Source organism: Microtus oregoni, unplaced genomic scaffold (assembly GCF_018167655.1).
Source record: "Microtus oregoni isolate MIOR12 unplaced genomic scaffold, Mior012 000046F_ref0000063, whole genome shotgun sequence".
Taxonomy (NCBI): Eukaryota; Metazoa; Chordata; class Mammalia; order Rodentia; family Cricetidae; genus Microtus; species Microtus oregoni.
Window position 1 is genome coordinate 8,988,462 of NW_024543220.1, and position 15,330 is coordinate 9,003,791.

At 41.2% G+C, this 15,330-nt stretch overlaps 1 protein-coding gene across 1 annotated transcript; it reads left to right on the forward strand.

The window, feature by feature from the left end:
• The first annotated feature begins 13,742 nt into the window (after positions 1-13,742).
• On the forward strand, positions 13,743-14,681 carry LOC121435512 (olfactory receptor 2H2-like). The gene has a single exon (XM_041634904.1). It carries the CDS (start codon positions 13,743-13,745, stop codon positions 14,679-14,681), a length of 939 nt encoding a protein of 312 aa, XP_041490838.1.
• Positions 14,682-15,330: the final 649 nt, after the last annotated feature.

A 15,330-nucleotide genomic window follows, 5' to 3' on the forward strand; every position in this document is an offset into this window, starting at 1 on the left:
CACATGAAGGTACCACTCATTCTCTTGCTCTCAAGATTTGGTTGAACGAGATCAAGAATGGGACTGAGCTGTGTGTCCTCAGGAAACTTAATCACTCCGAATATTCCAGGTTTGTCACTGAATTCTCAGGACATTCCATGGAATAAATTTTCAAAATTGTTTATTAAAAGTGCTTTTTTCAAAGAATTCTGTAAAATTTCAAAGTTATTCCCTTTTTCTGTGTTTGCCGAGGCTATGTACTTACTGTACCTTCACCCACTGAAATTTCTCTTTCTGTCTTCTTTTTTGATCATAAGAGAAACCTTCCCTCAGTTCCTCCCAAATCCTCTTCCTCACCTCCTACCCATCCAACTTTATGTTCTTTCTCTATCTGTGTGTCTCTCAAAAAATATACCCACATACATAACACACACACACTCACAAAAATAAACAACACAAAAACAAGAATCAAAGCAAATAAGCAAAAGACCAATGGGACAGAATATGCCAAAATAAAGCAAATGAAGCAAAAAGTCCACAAAAATACCGACTAATTAGTTTTGTGTGTGCAAACTACTTCTGAGTATGGGGCCTGCCTGCGTTAAAGTATGGTTAATTTGTCCAATGAGACTCCATTGGAAAAAACTGGTTTTTCTCTTTGTTGGGCAGTATCAATCACATATAGCTTCTTAGTTAGGGGTGGGATCATTCCCCTTCTCCTACTGAAAGATCTTAAACCATTTCATTTTATTCTAGAAGTTTCCATTCTGAATAACTTGGATTTACAGAGTACCTGTGTATAGTAAGGCTATCCAAAAGCTGACTCAAATATTTTGAAATCCTAATGAAAATTATATTGAAGCTCCTATTAGGTCCAGGAGACCCTACTCCTTCTGTCCAGTTCTTGCTTCTAAAATCTTTTAAAGCCTATTCATCTAGCAATAGGATCATCTGCTTGTCTAACATCCCCAGTAACTCATGAAGACCATGATTGTGTTTTAGTTCACTTGTATGCCCAGCTATCTGGCACAGAAAGATGCTTAATAAATATATAGTGTGTGAGTAAATTAGTAAATTAATAACAAAAAGTAATATTTAGTGAGAATTTATGTTTCAGAAACTTGCCTAAGATTATTAAACATGATCTCATTTGTTGCTTCCATATTGTGGTGACGTATTGGTATCTTTAGGGATAAATAGCACCAACCCACTAAAGTCATTCAAGTACTAGCTAGTCAGTAAAACTTCAGTGCTCATCTTTGATACTGTAGTCCTTGGCTTCCAGTCATTATTGTTGCCTCCAAAGGAAGGAAAGAGCAGAGAAAACACCCATTGCAGTTGGGGGTTTCCAGACTGTGAAGGCAAATCTGGGACACTCCTAGAGGAAGCCACCCTGGGAGTTTCCCACCAGAGCACTTAGATTCTGAGAAACGGTGCCTTTTCAAATAATACAAACAATAAATTTGGACTCTGACCCCTTCTCTTTTTCTTCTTGTCCCCTCCAGCTCCACCACTTCCTTCTTATCATCAGATTTCATGGATAAGAGCACAAGACCAAAAAGACTGTATGAAAAAAAACATGAAAAACTATAATACCTAAAATAGAGAAAGAGACAAAATATTCTGAAAGTCAGGCTGTGTCCACCTAACAGAAGTGAAGCTGAATCTAAATGCTATGAGTTACTTGAAGACATTAAAGAGGAAATAGAAGCCTCCAAGTCACGCTGGCATTCCTCATCTTATTCTACTCAGAGTTAAGCTATTGTCAATAACCAATTTACTGTTTTTTAAAGCAGTCTATTGCTTAAGAAATATAATGAAGTCAGGAAGTGGTGGCTCACACCTTTACTCCCAGTGCTCAGGAGGCAGAGGCAGGTAGATCTCTGTGAGTTTGAGACCAGCCTGGTCTACAGAGAGAGTTCTAGAACAGGCTCTAAAACTATAGAGAAACCCTGTCTCAAAAAAAATATAATGTATTCTTAATTTTATAATAGGTAATATTATGATTTAAAACAAGTATTCTGAAGTGAAATTATCACAGACTGATTAGATAATATAACATTTTGGAGCAACATGCAACACAAAGAAAAGTAAAACTGTCCACTCTCTTGGCACATGCTGTTGACTCTCTTTGTCCCCTAGACATATGGGTACAAGCTAGAGGATACCCAGAGGCTGTGAGCAACTCAGTGATAGAGCTCTTGTTTAACATTCACACATATAGAACTAATCCCCTCCATAGAAAAACAGGAAAATAAGAAGCTACAGTGAGAATTAGGTGGATTCTCTTCAGGAATTTTGTTATTTTTTAGTTTTTCTGCTATTTTTCTCCACTTTCATGTATTCCTATAAACAGGCAACCATTCTACCACTACCTACCTAGCCCTAGTCTTGCAAATAAATTCTTATTACATTGACCATTTAAAAACATAGATAAAAAAACACATGAAAAAAAGTAGTTGGACTTGGTGGCACACTTTAATCCCATTACTTCAGAAGTAGAGACAAGAGATCTCTGTGAGTTCAAGACCATCTGGTTTACATAGTAAGTTACAGGCCAGCCAGGTTATACAGTGAAAGCTGGTCTTAAAAACTTAAAAATAAATTTGGGGAGGGATGGTTCAGCAATTAAGGGTGTGTACTGCTCTTGCAGAGAATGACCTTAGGAGCATAGTGAGGAAATACTATACCAAAGCAAGACCAAAACCCAGCTGGGCAAACTCCAAACTCTGCATCTCCAAGTCTGATGTCAAAACAATCTTCAGATCCCCAACTTCTTTCAGCTTTATTGATTACAACACACTTCTCTCTCTTGTGCTGGCTCCGCTCCCTGTTAGCAGTTCTCCTCGGCAGGCATCCCCCAATTCTGGCATCTCCAAAATCTTGGGGTCTCCAAGGCCACCTGGGCTTCACCTACACAGCTTCATATAATGGCCTCTCTAGGCTTCCATTCGGGGACACCCCTGACACACACCTGGCCTCAGCAGCTTTCCTTAGTTTCCCCTTGACGCCAAAGTCAGATCCACACAGTCAAAACTGCCAAGTTCTGCTGCTTGCTGGGTCTGGAACATGGCCCACTTAATTACATTCTTCACCAGCTTTCTGTTTTCAACGGTTTCCTTTACTGACTAAACTTGGCTATTCTGGAACTTGCTCTATAGACCAGGCTGACCCCAAACTCAGAGATCTACCAATCTCTGCCTTCGTAGGGCTGGGATTAAAGATATGGACCACCACACCCAGATCTAAGCTTTTCTTTAATTCCTTTTTACAAGTTGGAAATTTAGCTGGGTGGGATCTTGCCCTGAGGTCACCACTCTCTTTATTCCATTTCTTAATCTGTTTATCTCCTTGAACACAGAATTTAGCTCCGTTCTACTTCCTTGGGCTCCTTTTCTCCTCAAATTTTACATTTTTAATTTTTTCTTTGCTCATCTTGCTCCTTTTTATAATATATCTTCATTAAAGTTCACAGTAATAAACATACAACAGAGTCTATATTAGGCTGTTTTGAGATTTTCTTCTGCCAATGGAATTAATCCAAAACTCTTCACTTTAGGCTCAGGCAGACTCCAGCCAAGGGCAAAAAGCAGCCACATTCTTCACCAAAATATTACAAGAATAATTTGTAGTCAGCATTCTAAAAGTCTTCTCTGAAACCTCTTGAGCAAGACACTCACAGTTCATCAAATCCCACTCAGCACCACTGTCTCCCATCCTTCCACTAGGATGGCCCATTAATTAGAACTTAAAGCATTCGACTGCTTTTCTAACCCACAGTCCCAAGGTCCGTATTCCTATAAACAAAAACACAGTCAGGCCGATCGCAGAAATATCCTAGTCCCTGGTACCAACTTCTTTCTTAGTTAGGATTTCTATGCTATGAAGAGACACCATGGCCATGGCAACTCTTATAAAGGAAAACATTTAATTGTGTTAGGTTGCAGTTTTAGAGGATTAGTTCATTATTATCATGGTGGCATACGGTGGGTGCAGGCAGACATGGTGCTACAGAAGGAGTTGAGGGTTCTACATCTGATCCACAGGCAACAGGAAGTGAATCGGGTCACTGGGTGTAGCTTGAGCATAGGAGACCTCAAAGCCCATCCCCACAGTGACAAATTTCCTCCAACAAACCCTTACCTATTCCAGCAGAGCCACACCTCTTAACAGTGCCACTCCCTTTGGGGGGTATTTTCTTTCAAACCACCACAACTCTTTTTTTTTAATATTTATTTATTTATTTTGCACACAATATTCTGTCTGTGTATATGTCTGCAGGCCAGAAGAGGGCACCAGACCTCATTACAGATGGTTGTGAGCCACCATGTGGTTGCCGGGAATTGAACTCAGGACCTCTGGAAGAGCAGGCAATGCTCTTAACCACTGAGCCATCTCTCCAGCCCACCACCACAACTCTTTTCTGAATATTGTTTCTTAGTCACTAGAACGATTCTTGTGGAAGAGATCACGGGTACTTTGCAAAAGATACGTGTTTTGTAAAGGAGTTTTGATATAATCATGCCCTAAGCTTTATTGTAATTACTGTCATGAGGATATCTTTTCCCAAAGTTGTTCTGTGTTTAAATATGTCAAAAAGAACCTACTTGGACTCAGACTCCAGAAGTTTGACCCAAGCCGGGCGGTGGTGGCGCACGCCTTTAATCCCAGCACTTGGGAGGCAGAGGCAGGCAGATCTCTGTGAGTTTGAGACCAGCCTGGTCTACAAGAGCTAGTTCCAGGACAGGCTCCAAAGCCACAGAGAAACCCTGTCTCGAAAAACCAAAAAAAAAAAAAAAAAAAAAACAAACAGAAGTTTGACCCAACTTGGCTTAACTAAGTCATGCTGAACCAGGGTTCCTTCTTGCCTCTTTCTCTGCCACCAGCAGAGCTTTCAGGGTCCTCCCACGGTATCCTTTGGCAGTAGCCAACAGCCCTCTAGTTGGACACAAGACCCATTCAACAAGATAAAGATGGTGCCTGGAACTGGTAACCTAACCAATTACCCAGGCTAATGAAATCATGGATCTCAGAGAAGAATCAACAACCACCACTTCACTAAATCAGAATAATCCCTAACTACATTCTAAATGTTTGTTCTTATATCCACAGATAAGTGCAGTCCTCACTCCTTATCAAGGAAACTTCTCTTTGAAACAGACAGAGACAATAATAGAAAAACAGAACCAATCCACCTACAGAGTTGTGGAAACCTGCCTCAATGGATATATCTATGAAACAGCTACATCTAAGGCTAAGGTAACATTGCAGAAGAAAGGCCAGAAAGGTTGTAAGAGTCAGAAGATCACGGAGTTTACTGTGAGATTGTGTCTCTGAGTAATGTCAGACGTTATACCCATAAAATCTAATCAACATGACCACTGAAATGTGAGCTGATAAAGGACGGAGAAAAGATCAGGCCTCAGCCTTACACCAAGAACTACGAGCAGCTGAGAAATGCTGAGAGTGGGAGAAGTTATCCTCCCCAGAAAAGAACACATCAGTTACCAATTATCAAATACCAAATAAAAACTGAGATACAGGTAACATTATACAGACTGAGAAGACTATATATAGAAACACATATGATACCCATATACATACAGGCTGATAACAACAAGTAATGAAAAAAGAGGCCATGAGTCTGAGAAGATCAAGGAGAGGTGTACGGCAGGGTTTGGAGAAAGGAAATAGAAGGGGGAAATGGTGAAATTTATATTATAGTCTCAAAAAATAATAAAAAATGAAAAAAATAGTAACTCTTTTTAAAGAAATTGAAAAGCATAGGTATATCACTATGATATTAATATTCTTTAAAGTTTACAAATTTGTTACATATATTATTTATGGTATCAAAGTTTGTGATAAAACTAAATTTAAATGTATTTATGTACAGATCTTCTAACCTATACTATTATTATTATATTATTACTAGCAATTCCATACAAATATTAATAATATATGAAACAAGAGATACTTTTATGGCATTATTTGTAATAAAAGTGGAGGCAAAGCATATCAAGATAACTGAAGTAATGAATACATAGAGAGAAAGCAACAGAAAAAATCATGTTTAAAGTGTATATATCATACTAAATGTGGAAAAGGGAACAGCTGTGGGTTTAACTAACTCTATGTTTGCCTCTTTAGCTTTCTTTCCTCCTGAGTCACTTCTGGTAAGAAGTTGGGTTCCAGGAAGGACAGGACTGACCGATAAAATCTTTATGTAGAGAAACTGAAACTACTTTTGTGCTACAGCTCGCCTTGCAAATAGCCCAGGGTGACGTCATGCTCTGAATGAGGGTGACAACTGTGATACCAAGGCTGCACCCTGAGCAAGAGAACTAAGTTCCCCTGAACCCGCTGACGGATCAGGGCTATAATCAACACCTCTACCTGAGCAATCTCACCTCCTCTGCCACTGTCACAGCTCCTGCTTTGCTTCCTTGGTCTATAAAGTCTCAAAGTTTCTGTCAACTCCTTAAAGGCCATCATTTGTTCTTCCTAGTAGTACCCACAATGAGTGGTACACCCCTTTAATCCCAGCACTCAGGAGGCAGAGTCAGGTAAATCTCTGAGCTCAAGGCTACCCTGGACTACAGAACAAGTTTCAGGACTTCCAGGGTTACACAGAGAAAGCCTGTCTTGAAAAAAAGAAAGAAAGAAAGAAAGAAAGAAAGAAAGAAAGAAAGAAGAAAATTCACTACCTATATATAAGTTAGTTTTTGTGATTCTATGCTTTCCCTACATCAAAATAAGCATGTCCCACTAAAGATTTTTTGAGACAAGGTCTCACTATGTAGCCAGTGCTGGCCTTGAACTCATGGAGATCCATTTGCCTCTGCCTCCATAGTGCTGCAGTTACAAATGTGCATCATCATGCCCAGGAAACTAATATCTTACTTACCAAACGGGGAGTTGATCATTGTTAGCAAAAGAAGCTAAAATTGGCTAAAAAAGAAAAATAAAAGTTCAGCATTCAACAGTCACTTATTCTCAGCATTTTGACCAGTTATGAGTCTCAACAGTTACAGGTTACAGCTGCCTACTGCCAAAAGAAGCTGGCATTATTCCATAGGCATAAACATAATTATATAAAAGGTAATAAAATGGGTACATCATGACCATTTAACACACCAATAGCAGTTACTTCTCCATGAGGGCCTGTGATGTCTCCAGGCACAGGCTTTTGAGGTTTATAGAATCACTATGAATTCCCTCCTGTGGAAATGGTTAGTTTACTTAGATAATAAACCTCCTGCCACTATTGCACAAATAGACACATCTTGCCTGGCAGGAGGGTAGCATGCAGGGTTCACAGCTGAATAAGACTGTTGATAACAATTCTCCCTCAATAGTCTGCATGGGGGCCCGGCAGTGGTAGTGCACACCTTTAATTCCAGCACTTGGGAGGCAGAGACAGGTGGATCTTTGTGAGTTTGAAGCCAACCTGGTCTACAGAGTGAGTTCCAAGACAGGCTCCAATGCTACAGAGAAACTCTGTCTTGACCCTCTTCTCCCCCCTCCCCCCCAAAAAAAACTAGTTTGCATGGAGTCTTCTAGCACTATAAGGGCTAGCCAGCAAGAAGGTAGCTTCCAACTCAGGTTCAGCTCAATTTCTCTATAGCTTGTAACCAGTGTGGTATCCTTACTAATGCAGTCTTATCTTCTTGTTTTAGTTGAAAAAAAAAATAAACACAAACCAGCAATAGCAATTGTCTGTATTGTTGTATTACTGTATTGCTAGGAAGGTCCCAGAGCCTCCCTGACCAACATCTCATAGGAAATTGGTTGACCCTGCCACCGAGATTTTCCTTTAGTAACTTTATCACTTCAAGATCTGGGAAACTACTGGATTTTCTGTTTCTTTGCTGAACATGCATACCAAATTTGCTTTCTGGTAGAGTAGAGTGCATAGGGTCTTTTAAATATAGGCTTATATTACCTAGGAATAGGGATAATTTTATTTCTTCCTTTCTTATTTGTATCTTTTATGACTCTTCCTGTTTTGTTGCTCTAGCTAAGACTTCAAATATCATATTGCCTAAGAGTAGGAAGAGTGAGCACCTTTGTCTCATTTTTATTTTAGATGAAATGCTTTGAGTACCCCACACACATTAAATGTATTTGCTCTAAGTTTGTCATATAAAACTTCTGTTATGTTGAAGTATGTTTTTTTTATTCCTAGTTTCTGCATAGCTTTTACCATGAATGGTTATTAAACTTAGTCAAAAGCTTCTTCTGTGTCTATTGAGATTAACATGTGATTTCTGCCCTTGAAGCTACTGCTACTTATGTGTTGTTAGGGTTCCTCTAGAGGTTGGGCCACAAAGTCAGCAACTTGCCAACCTTAGAAAGCCTGGACAAGGTTGCCTAGTTTTAATACTTGTTTGAGGGTTACGAGATGTCCCAGATACACTCTGCTTATTGTTAATAAATAGCTTTAGTTCTTTTCAGAACTCATCTCTCTATTCAACACTAGAATGATTTCTCTTAGTTAAAAATTAAAAGAACAAGGAGGGTGTCACAGCCCAACTCAGCTTGATCTTGGATGACACACATCACCATTTCTGTCCCATTCTATGAGTCAGAATTGTCTTAGTTAGGGTTTCTGCTGGTGCAATGAAGAACCATGACCAGAAAGCAGTTGGGAAGGAAAGGGCTTGTTTGACTTGAGCACTGTTGTTTATCACGAAAGGAACTCAGGACAGGAACTCAAACAGGACAGGATCCTGAGGCAGGAGCTGATGCAGAGGGCATAGAGGGGGGCTTCTTACTGGCTTCCTTCCTATGGTTTGCTCAGCCCACTTTATTATAGAAACCAGGGTGAGCAGTCTAGGAAAGACACCACCCACCATAGGCTGGGCCTTTCCCCTTGATCACTAAATAAGAAAATGCCTTACAGCTGGATCTCAAGGAGGAACTTCCTCAGCTGAGGTTCCTTCTTCTGATGACTCTAGAGCTTGTGTCTTTGTGTGATGCACAACCCCCCCCCAGTACAATATTAGATCACTAAATACAGTTCACATTCAAAGGGACAGAAAAAAAATATCTTATGAAAGGAAAAACTTCAAAAAACAGGAACATATGTTAAAATCAGAGAAAGCAATATCCACCAACAAGCGGATGAATGGATGTACAAATTGTGATCTATTTCAAGATTTATTTTTATTTATGTGTCAGTGGCTACATGTAGGTATGTACACACAAATGTAGATACCAACAGAGTTCAAAAGAGGGTGTCAGATGTTCTGGAATTGAACTTACAGGCAGTTGTGAGCCACCAGATATGGGTTCTGGGAACTGAATTCTGGTCCTCTCAAAGAACAGCATCCACTCTAAACTGCTGAGCCATCTTTCCATCCCCAAATCGCAATATATTTAAACAAAAAAATAATCCTCAGTAATTAAAATGATTAACGGAATTGATACAAAATAATATGGGTGAATTTACAAAATGATAAAAGAGCCTAAAAAACAAACACATACATAAAGGTTATTAGAATTTTATCCAGTTACTATACAAGAATGACTAGCAGATGATGGGCATCCTGTGGCTATGCAGAAGTTAAATGGAATCCTATAGAAATATTAGATTTAAGGAAGCAGTCATTCTATACAGTATGCATTTACTCGATGTAAAGCAGATTCATGGACAACTCAGAACAGAATTAAGCTCCAAGACATCAATATTGGAAGCTGGTCCTCAGTTACAATGGATAATATGGAAGAAAGAGGAAGCTAGGGTCATAGAACAACAAAATAGGGCTAGAGGTGTTGATATTTCCCAAGAGCAGTTGTTTGGTGAAGGTCAGTGTGGATTTGATGCTCACACCTTGGCACCATGTCATTTAGCAATCTTAAATGCTTGGGAAAAGGTTGAAAATCAGAAAATATGTCTCAGTCACATACTAAAATTATACAAGGCCCAAAAGAAGCCTTCACACATTTTTTTTAACCAAGATTGAATTCAGCTATAAATGGAATAGTATAGGATCCAAAAGTCAGACAAATATTAATTGAATCTTTGGCTTTTGAAAATGATAATTCAGAATTCAAAAGGGCGATTAGGACGTTAAAGACAAGAACAGCACCAATAGATGAATGGATTAGAAATACAGCTATTACTGGAAGGAAGGAAGGAAGGAAGGAAGGAAGGAAGGAAGGAAGGAAGGCAGAAAACATGACACTTTAGCATGAAGTAGGATGAATTGATATGAGGGAAAGCGTGTGGTACACCCAAAAGAGTCACACAGATGAAACAATATCATTGTACCATCCAGTGACAGAGAGGAACAGATGGTAACCTCTTTGTTTAACACTGGGTAGTGAGCCTGCTAACAGATTACTTCTAGATCCTCTCCTTCACTCACACATCATTAACACCAGTGGTTAATTAACTGTCTGTGGGCAGAGACCCCAGAGTTTTCACAGAACTAATGAGGAACTGGTATTCCTCTGGGATGGGAGTGCAGGGATCCCTGCCATGCTGCCCTTTGTATCTCCGGCGCTACCAAAACGATACTGACTCCCTGGACTCTCGCAGAACGGTGTTGGTGAAAATGGTGCGTGCGGAATGACTACAGTCAGTCTCCTTTGGTTCAAGGCTCAGCTCGGATCATATTGGCCGAACTAAATTACTTAACCTGTCTGTGTCTCCATCTCTTCGTCAGAAACCAAAACAAATTGCAGTAGTTATATCCAGGTAACGTCACCGACGCGAGGTGCTTTGAGAAGTACAGCGTGGCATTCCCAGCCCCACTACTGCTGAACCCTAATGCCAGTGCTTTCAAAGGAGCACAAGCCATCAGTTTGCTCTCAGTTTTCATGCAGTGAAATCAAGTGGAGGCTCCATTCAGACCAGAAGATTCTGAACTGACCATGGTAAGTCCTGGGATTTTTCTTCTCCTACCGTTTTTCAAAATACCCCATGTCTTCAAGAGTGGAGCCATGTCTGGCACACACTGTATTGTCCTATTTGAATTCAATTACTGCATTGAGGGACTATCTTGTAGAAAATCATACTGAAATATGATGGAGGAAAACAGCATGGTTTCCTAAATAATGCTAAATAAAAATAATATATAAACACATTAAGAGAAACCAGTGGTATATGTCTTTAATCCCAGCAGTCAAGAGGAAAAGATAGGTGGATCTCTGAGTTTGAGGCCACGAGTGAGATCTAGGGCAGTCAGGGCTACACAAAGAAACTCTGTACTGAAAAAACTAAAAGACAGATGGGGGTGAAATCAGAGTACAAATGAATAAAAACACTAAAAATTTGTTAATGCGGGATTCATTGCAACTATCTTGCAGCCTGATTGTAAATTTAAAACTACCTCAAAATAAAAGATTTGAATTTTATTATGAGTGAAATTAGCCAAGAATTAAGAGAAACCAGAAGTGTGTGCTTCTGGTTGGATTAGTAAATTAAGCATAATGATAAAGAAGTAGGACGATCTCAAGTTCCAGGCTAGCCTGGGATACATAGTCAAAATGAGATCAGTACCAAGAGCAATGCAACACTACCTCAAAACAAAGAGAGAAAATCATGTGTTTAAGTTACTAAACACACAGCTACTTCAACTCTCTATTTCTAAGCTTCTACTGTTTTAATTTTTGAAAAATGACCTCATTATGGAGACGGGGCTGCGCATCCTCACAGCTCCTCCTTCCTGAGCTGGTCCAGTGCTAGAATTCTACGCCCTTAAGGAACTGTGTAATTATATAAATAGGCAGTGGTCACGTAGAAACAACACTGTGTTTATGCTGGCTTGTTCCACATTTGTGAGATAAAATGTTGAGGACAGAGGTTTTCAAGTGAGGAGAAGACATTTGCTTTCAATTTAATAATTCATAAAGACCTCTTTTAAAGGGTAAAATCAGTCTACAGCCATACCACCACGAATGTGCATATCATTTCATTTCTTCTTTTTTTCATCTTTATTTATTTATTATTTTTTAAAATTTTTTTTATTAAAAATTTCCACCTCCTCCCCGCCTCCCTTTTCCCTCCCCCTCCCCCACGGCCCATTCCCCTCCCCCTCCCTCTCCAGTCCAAAGAGCAGTCTGGGTTCCCTGCCCTGTGGGAAGTCCAAGGTCCTCCCCCCTCCATCCAGGTCTAGGAAGGTGAGCATCCAAACAGGCAAGGAAGTCAAGACTGAGGGGGGCACCCACCCATTGAGACGGTGGGGCGGATCTATTGGGAGCTCACCAAGGCCAGCTGGACTGGGACTGAAAAGGCATGGGATAAAACTGGACTCTCTGAATATGGTGGACAATGAGGGCTGCTGAGAAGTCAAGGACAATGGCACTGGGTTTTGATCCTACTGCATGTACTGGCTTTGTGGGAGCCTAGCCTGTTTGGATGCTCACCTTCCTATCATTTCTGATAATGAATAAAATAAGTCGATTGATCTCTATGGGAATTGAGTCATTTTATGTACGGAAAAATCTCAACCACGGGACAGACCTCTGAGTGAATCTCCTGAAAAAGTGTACTGGAGACAGAATATGAGCTGATGTGGGAGTGTCATATATCAATCTGTTAATTTCATTGGTTAAGTAATAAACAAACTGCTCGGGCTCGTAGCTTAGAACATAGGTGGGTGGAGTAAACAGAACAGAATGCTGGGAGGAAGAGGAAGTGAGCTCAGACCCGACAGCTCTGTTCTGGAGCAGAGACACCATGCTCCCATCTCCAGGGCGGATGCGAGAGCTCTGCTCTCTGAGGCACACGCGATGAAGCTCCGATCCAGGATGGACGTAGGCTAGAATCTCCCTGGTAAGCCACCTCGTGGGCTACACTAGAAATGGGTTAGTCCAGGTGTGAGAGTTAGCCGAGAAGAGGCTAAATAGAAATGGGCCAAGCAGTGTTTAAAAGAATACAGTGTCCGTGTAATTATTTCGGGGCATAAGCTAGCAGACGGCCGGGGTGCTGGGGATGCAGCCCCGCCGCTCCTATTACAACAATGAGCCATCAACAAATCTATGTCCACACTTTAAAAATAAGACCAAGAGGAGTGGATGGGCAGGGGATAGAGGAGATGGGCAGGGGAGGATATGGGAAGAGAGGGGGAGAGAATGGAAGGAGATGGGGAGGAATGGGAGGAGAGAAGAGAGGGGAAACTGTGGTTGGTATGTAAAATAAATGAAAAATGTTTATTAAATAAAAAGAAGATACAAAGAAGCCATCTATCCTTCAGATAGTAACCCACAACTAGAATAGAATAGTAAGGCTTAAATCTTTGAGACATTTGAAAGACACATGAAAAAAAATCAGCCTTTCAAACAAAATGAGATAAATTCTACACTGTTTGCCATCAAATAATTGATCCAACCACATAGTTCCTCATTACTGCCAATACCCATAAGGATCAAAGTCAATATCTACACAGTGTTCAGATCATACATTGTGGTCAATAAATGTTTATTCAAACAATGAAAACTCAGTGATTAATTAATTCGTGTTTTTCATCAGCTTTCTTTTTTTCTTCAGCTGAGAAGTCAGAGGTCAGTGTGGGAATCCATCCATTTTCCAGAACATCTCTGGTTTCCTCGTAGGCACTAGAAAACATTTGACCAGGAAGACGAGGGAAGAGGAAGGGACTTGATGGTGAGCCAGGAAAAGGAACGTGAAGAGTAGAGGAAGAAGAGAAGCATCCATCTCAAGGGTGCTGACAAGTACACAAAGTAAGATGCTACAAAACATAGTGAAATACACTGTCCGGCAGCTTCATCCCTCCAACTAGACACAAGGGGCCATGGTCAACCACACCTCCCCAGTGGGTTTCATCCTGCTGGGCTTCTCTGAACACCCACGCCTCGAAAAGATTCTCTTTGTGGTGGTCTTGTGTTCCTACCTCCTCACGCTCCTAGGAAACACACTCATCCTCCTGCTGTCCACACTGGATCCCAGGCTCCACTCTCCAATGTACTTCTTCCTCTCCAACCTCTCCTTCCTGGACCTCTGCTTCACCACAACCTGTGTGCCCCAGATGCTGGTCAACCTCTGGGGCCCCACAAAGACCATCAGCTTCCTGGGATGTTTTGTTCAGCTCTTCATCTTCATGTTCTTGGGAACAACCGAGTGCATCCTCCTGACGGTGATGGCCTTTGACCGCTATGTGGCTGTCTGCCAGCCCCTGCACTATGCCACCATCATCCACCCCCGCCTGTGTCAGCAGTTGGCAGCTGTGGCCTGGGCTATAGGTTTGATCCAATCCATAGTTCAGACACCTCCCACCCTCAAACTGCCCTTCTGTCCCCATAGACAGATAGATGATTTTTTATGTGAAGTCCCATCCCTAATTCGACTCTCTTGTGGGAATACTACCTATAATGAGATCCAGATAGCTGTTGCTAGTATCTTCATTGTGGTTGTGCCTCTGAGCCTCATCCTTGTCTCTTATGGTGCTATCACCAGGGCAGTGCTGAGGATAAACTCTGCACAAGGGCGCAGGAAAGCTTTCGGGACCTGTTCCTCCCATCTCATTGTGGTCACCCTCTTCTACAGCTCAGTCATTGCTGTCTACCTGCAGCCCAAAAATCCCTATGCCCAAGAGAGGGGCAAGTTCTTTGGTCTCTTCTATGCAGTGGGCACTCCTACACTCAACCCTATTGTATACACCCTGAGGAACAAGGAGGTCAAGAGAGCATTCTGGAGGCTACTGGGGAAGGATGGAGAATCTGGGGAGAGCTGAGGGAGAAATAGCATGCTTTCCAAATTAAAACGAATTTGAGCCTTGGTGAAAAAAAATTGAATTCCCAAGTCCACTTACTCTTTCATACCTATCCAAGTCACAATAGTGAGCCTAGCGAGTAACAGGTTATAGTGGGAGGAGACTCGTGAGAAGTAGAGGAGCTGAAGAGGGGGAGGAAGAGTGTTAGATGTTTCTTCCAAACTGAAGTGTTCCTACCTGGACTGATCAAGGAGGCAGCTCAAGAAATTTAGAAGGAAAAAATTTTTACAAAACCCAGGAAGGCCATGAAACTTACAGGACTCCAGTGATTCCTCCTTGAGATGACATAACCTGTAAACAATTGGAAGACAGAAACCTCTCTGGGAACCCAGCTGCAAGCAAGTTATACACCAGACCCCAATGAGACAACTTACATGAGTCCTTATCCATGCTTAAGTGAGGCTTTCAGTGGCAGAGCTACAGCTGTAATACATCTCCCATGCTCTGTAAGAAACCACGATAAACTCCTTAGATGACCAAACTGGACTTGGGTGGAATAATTTGTTTGCCCTACCTTTGGTGCCCTACCTAGGGTTTATTCTCATTTCTCTGGAGAGGAAAGAGAGGGGGACAGAGCTAAAGGTAGACAGACAGATGGACAGACAGACAG

Excerpts from the sequence above, each read along its gene's own strand:
- LOC121435512 (XM_041634904.1), top strand. The coding sequence starts at position 13,743 with ATGGTCAACCACACCTCCCCAGTGGGTTTCATCCTGCTGGGCTTCTCT.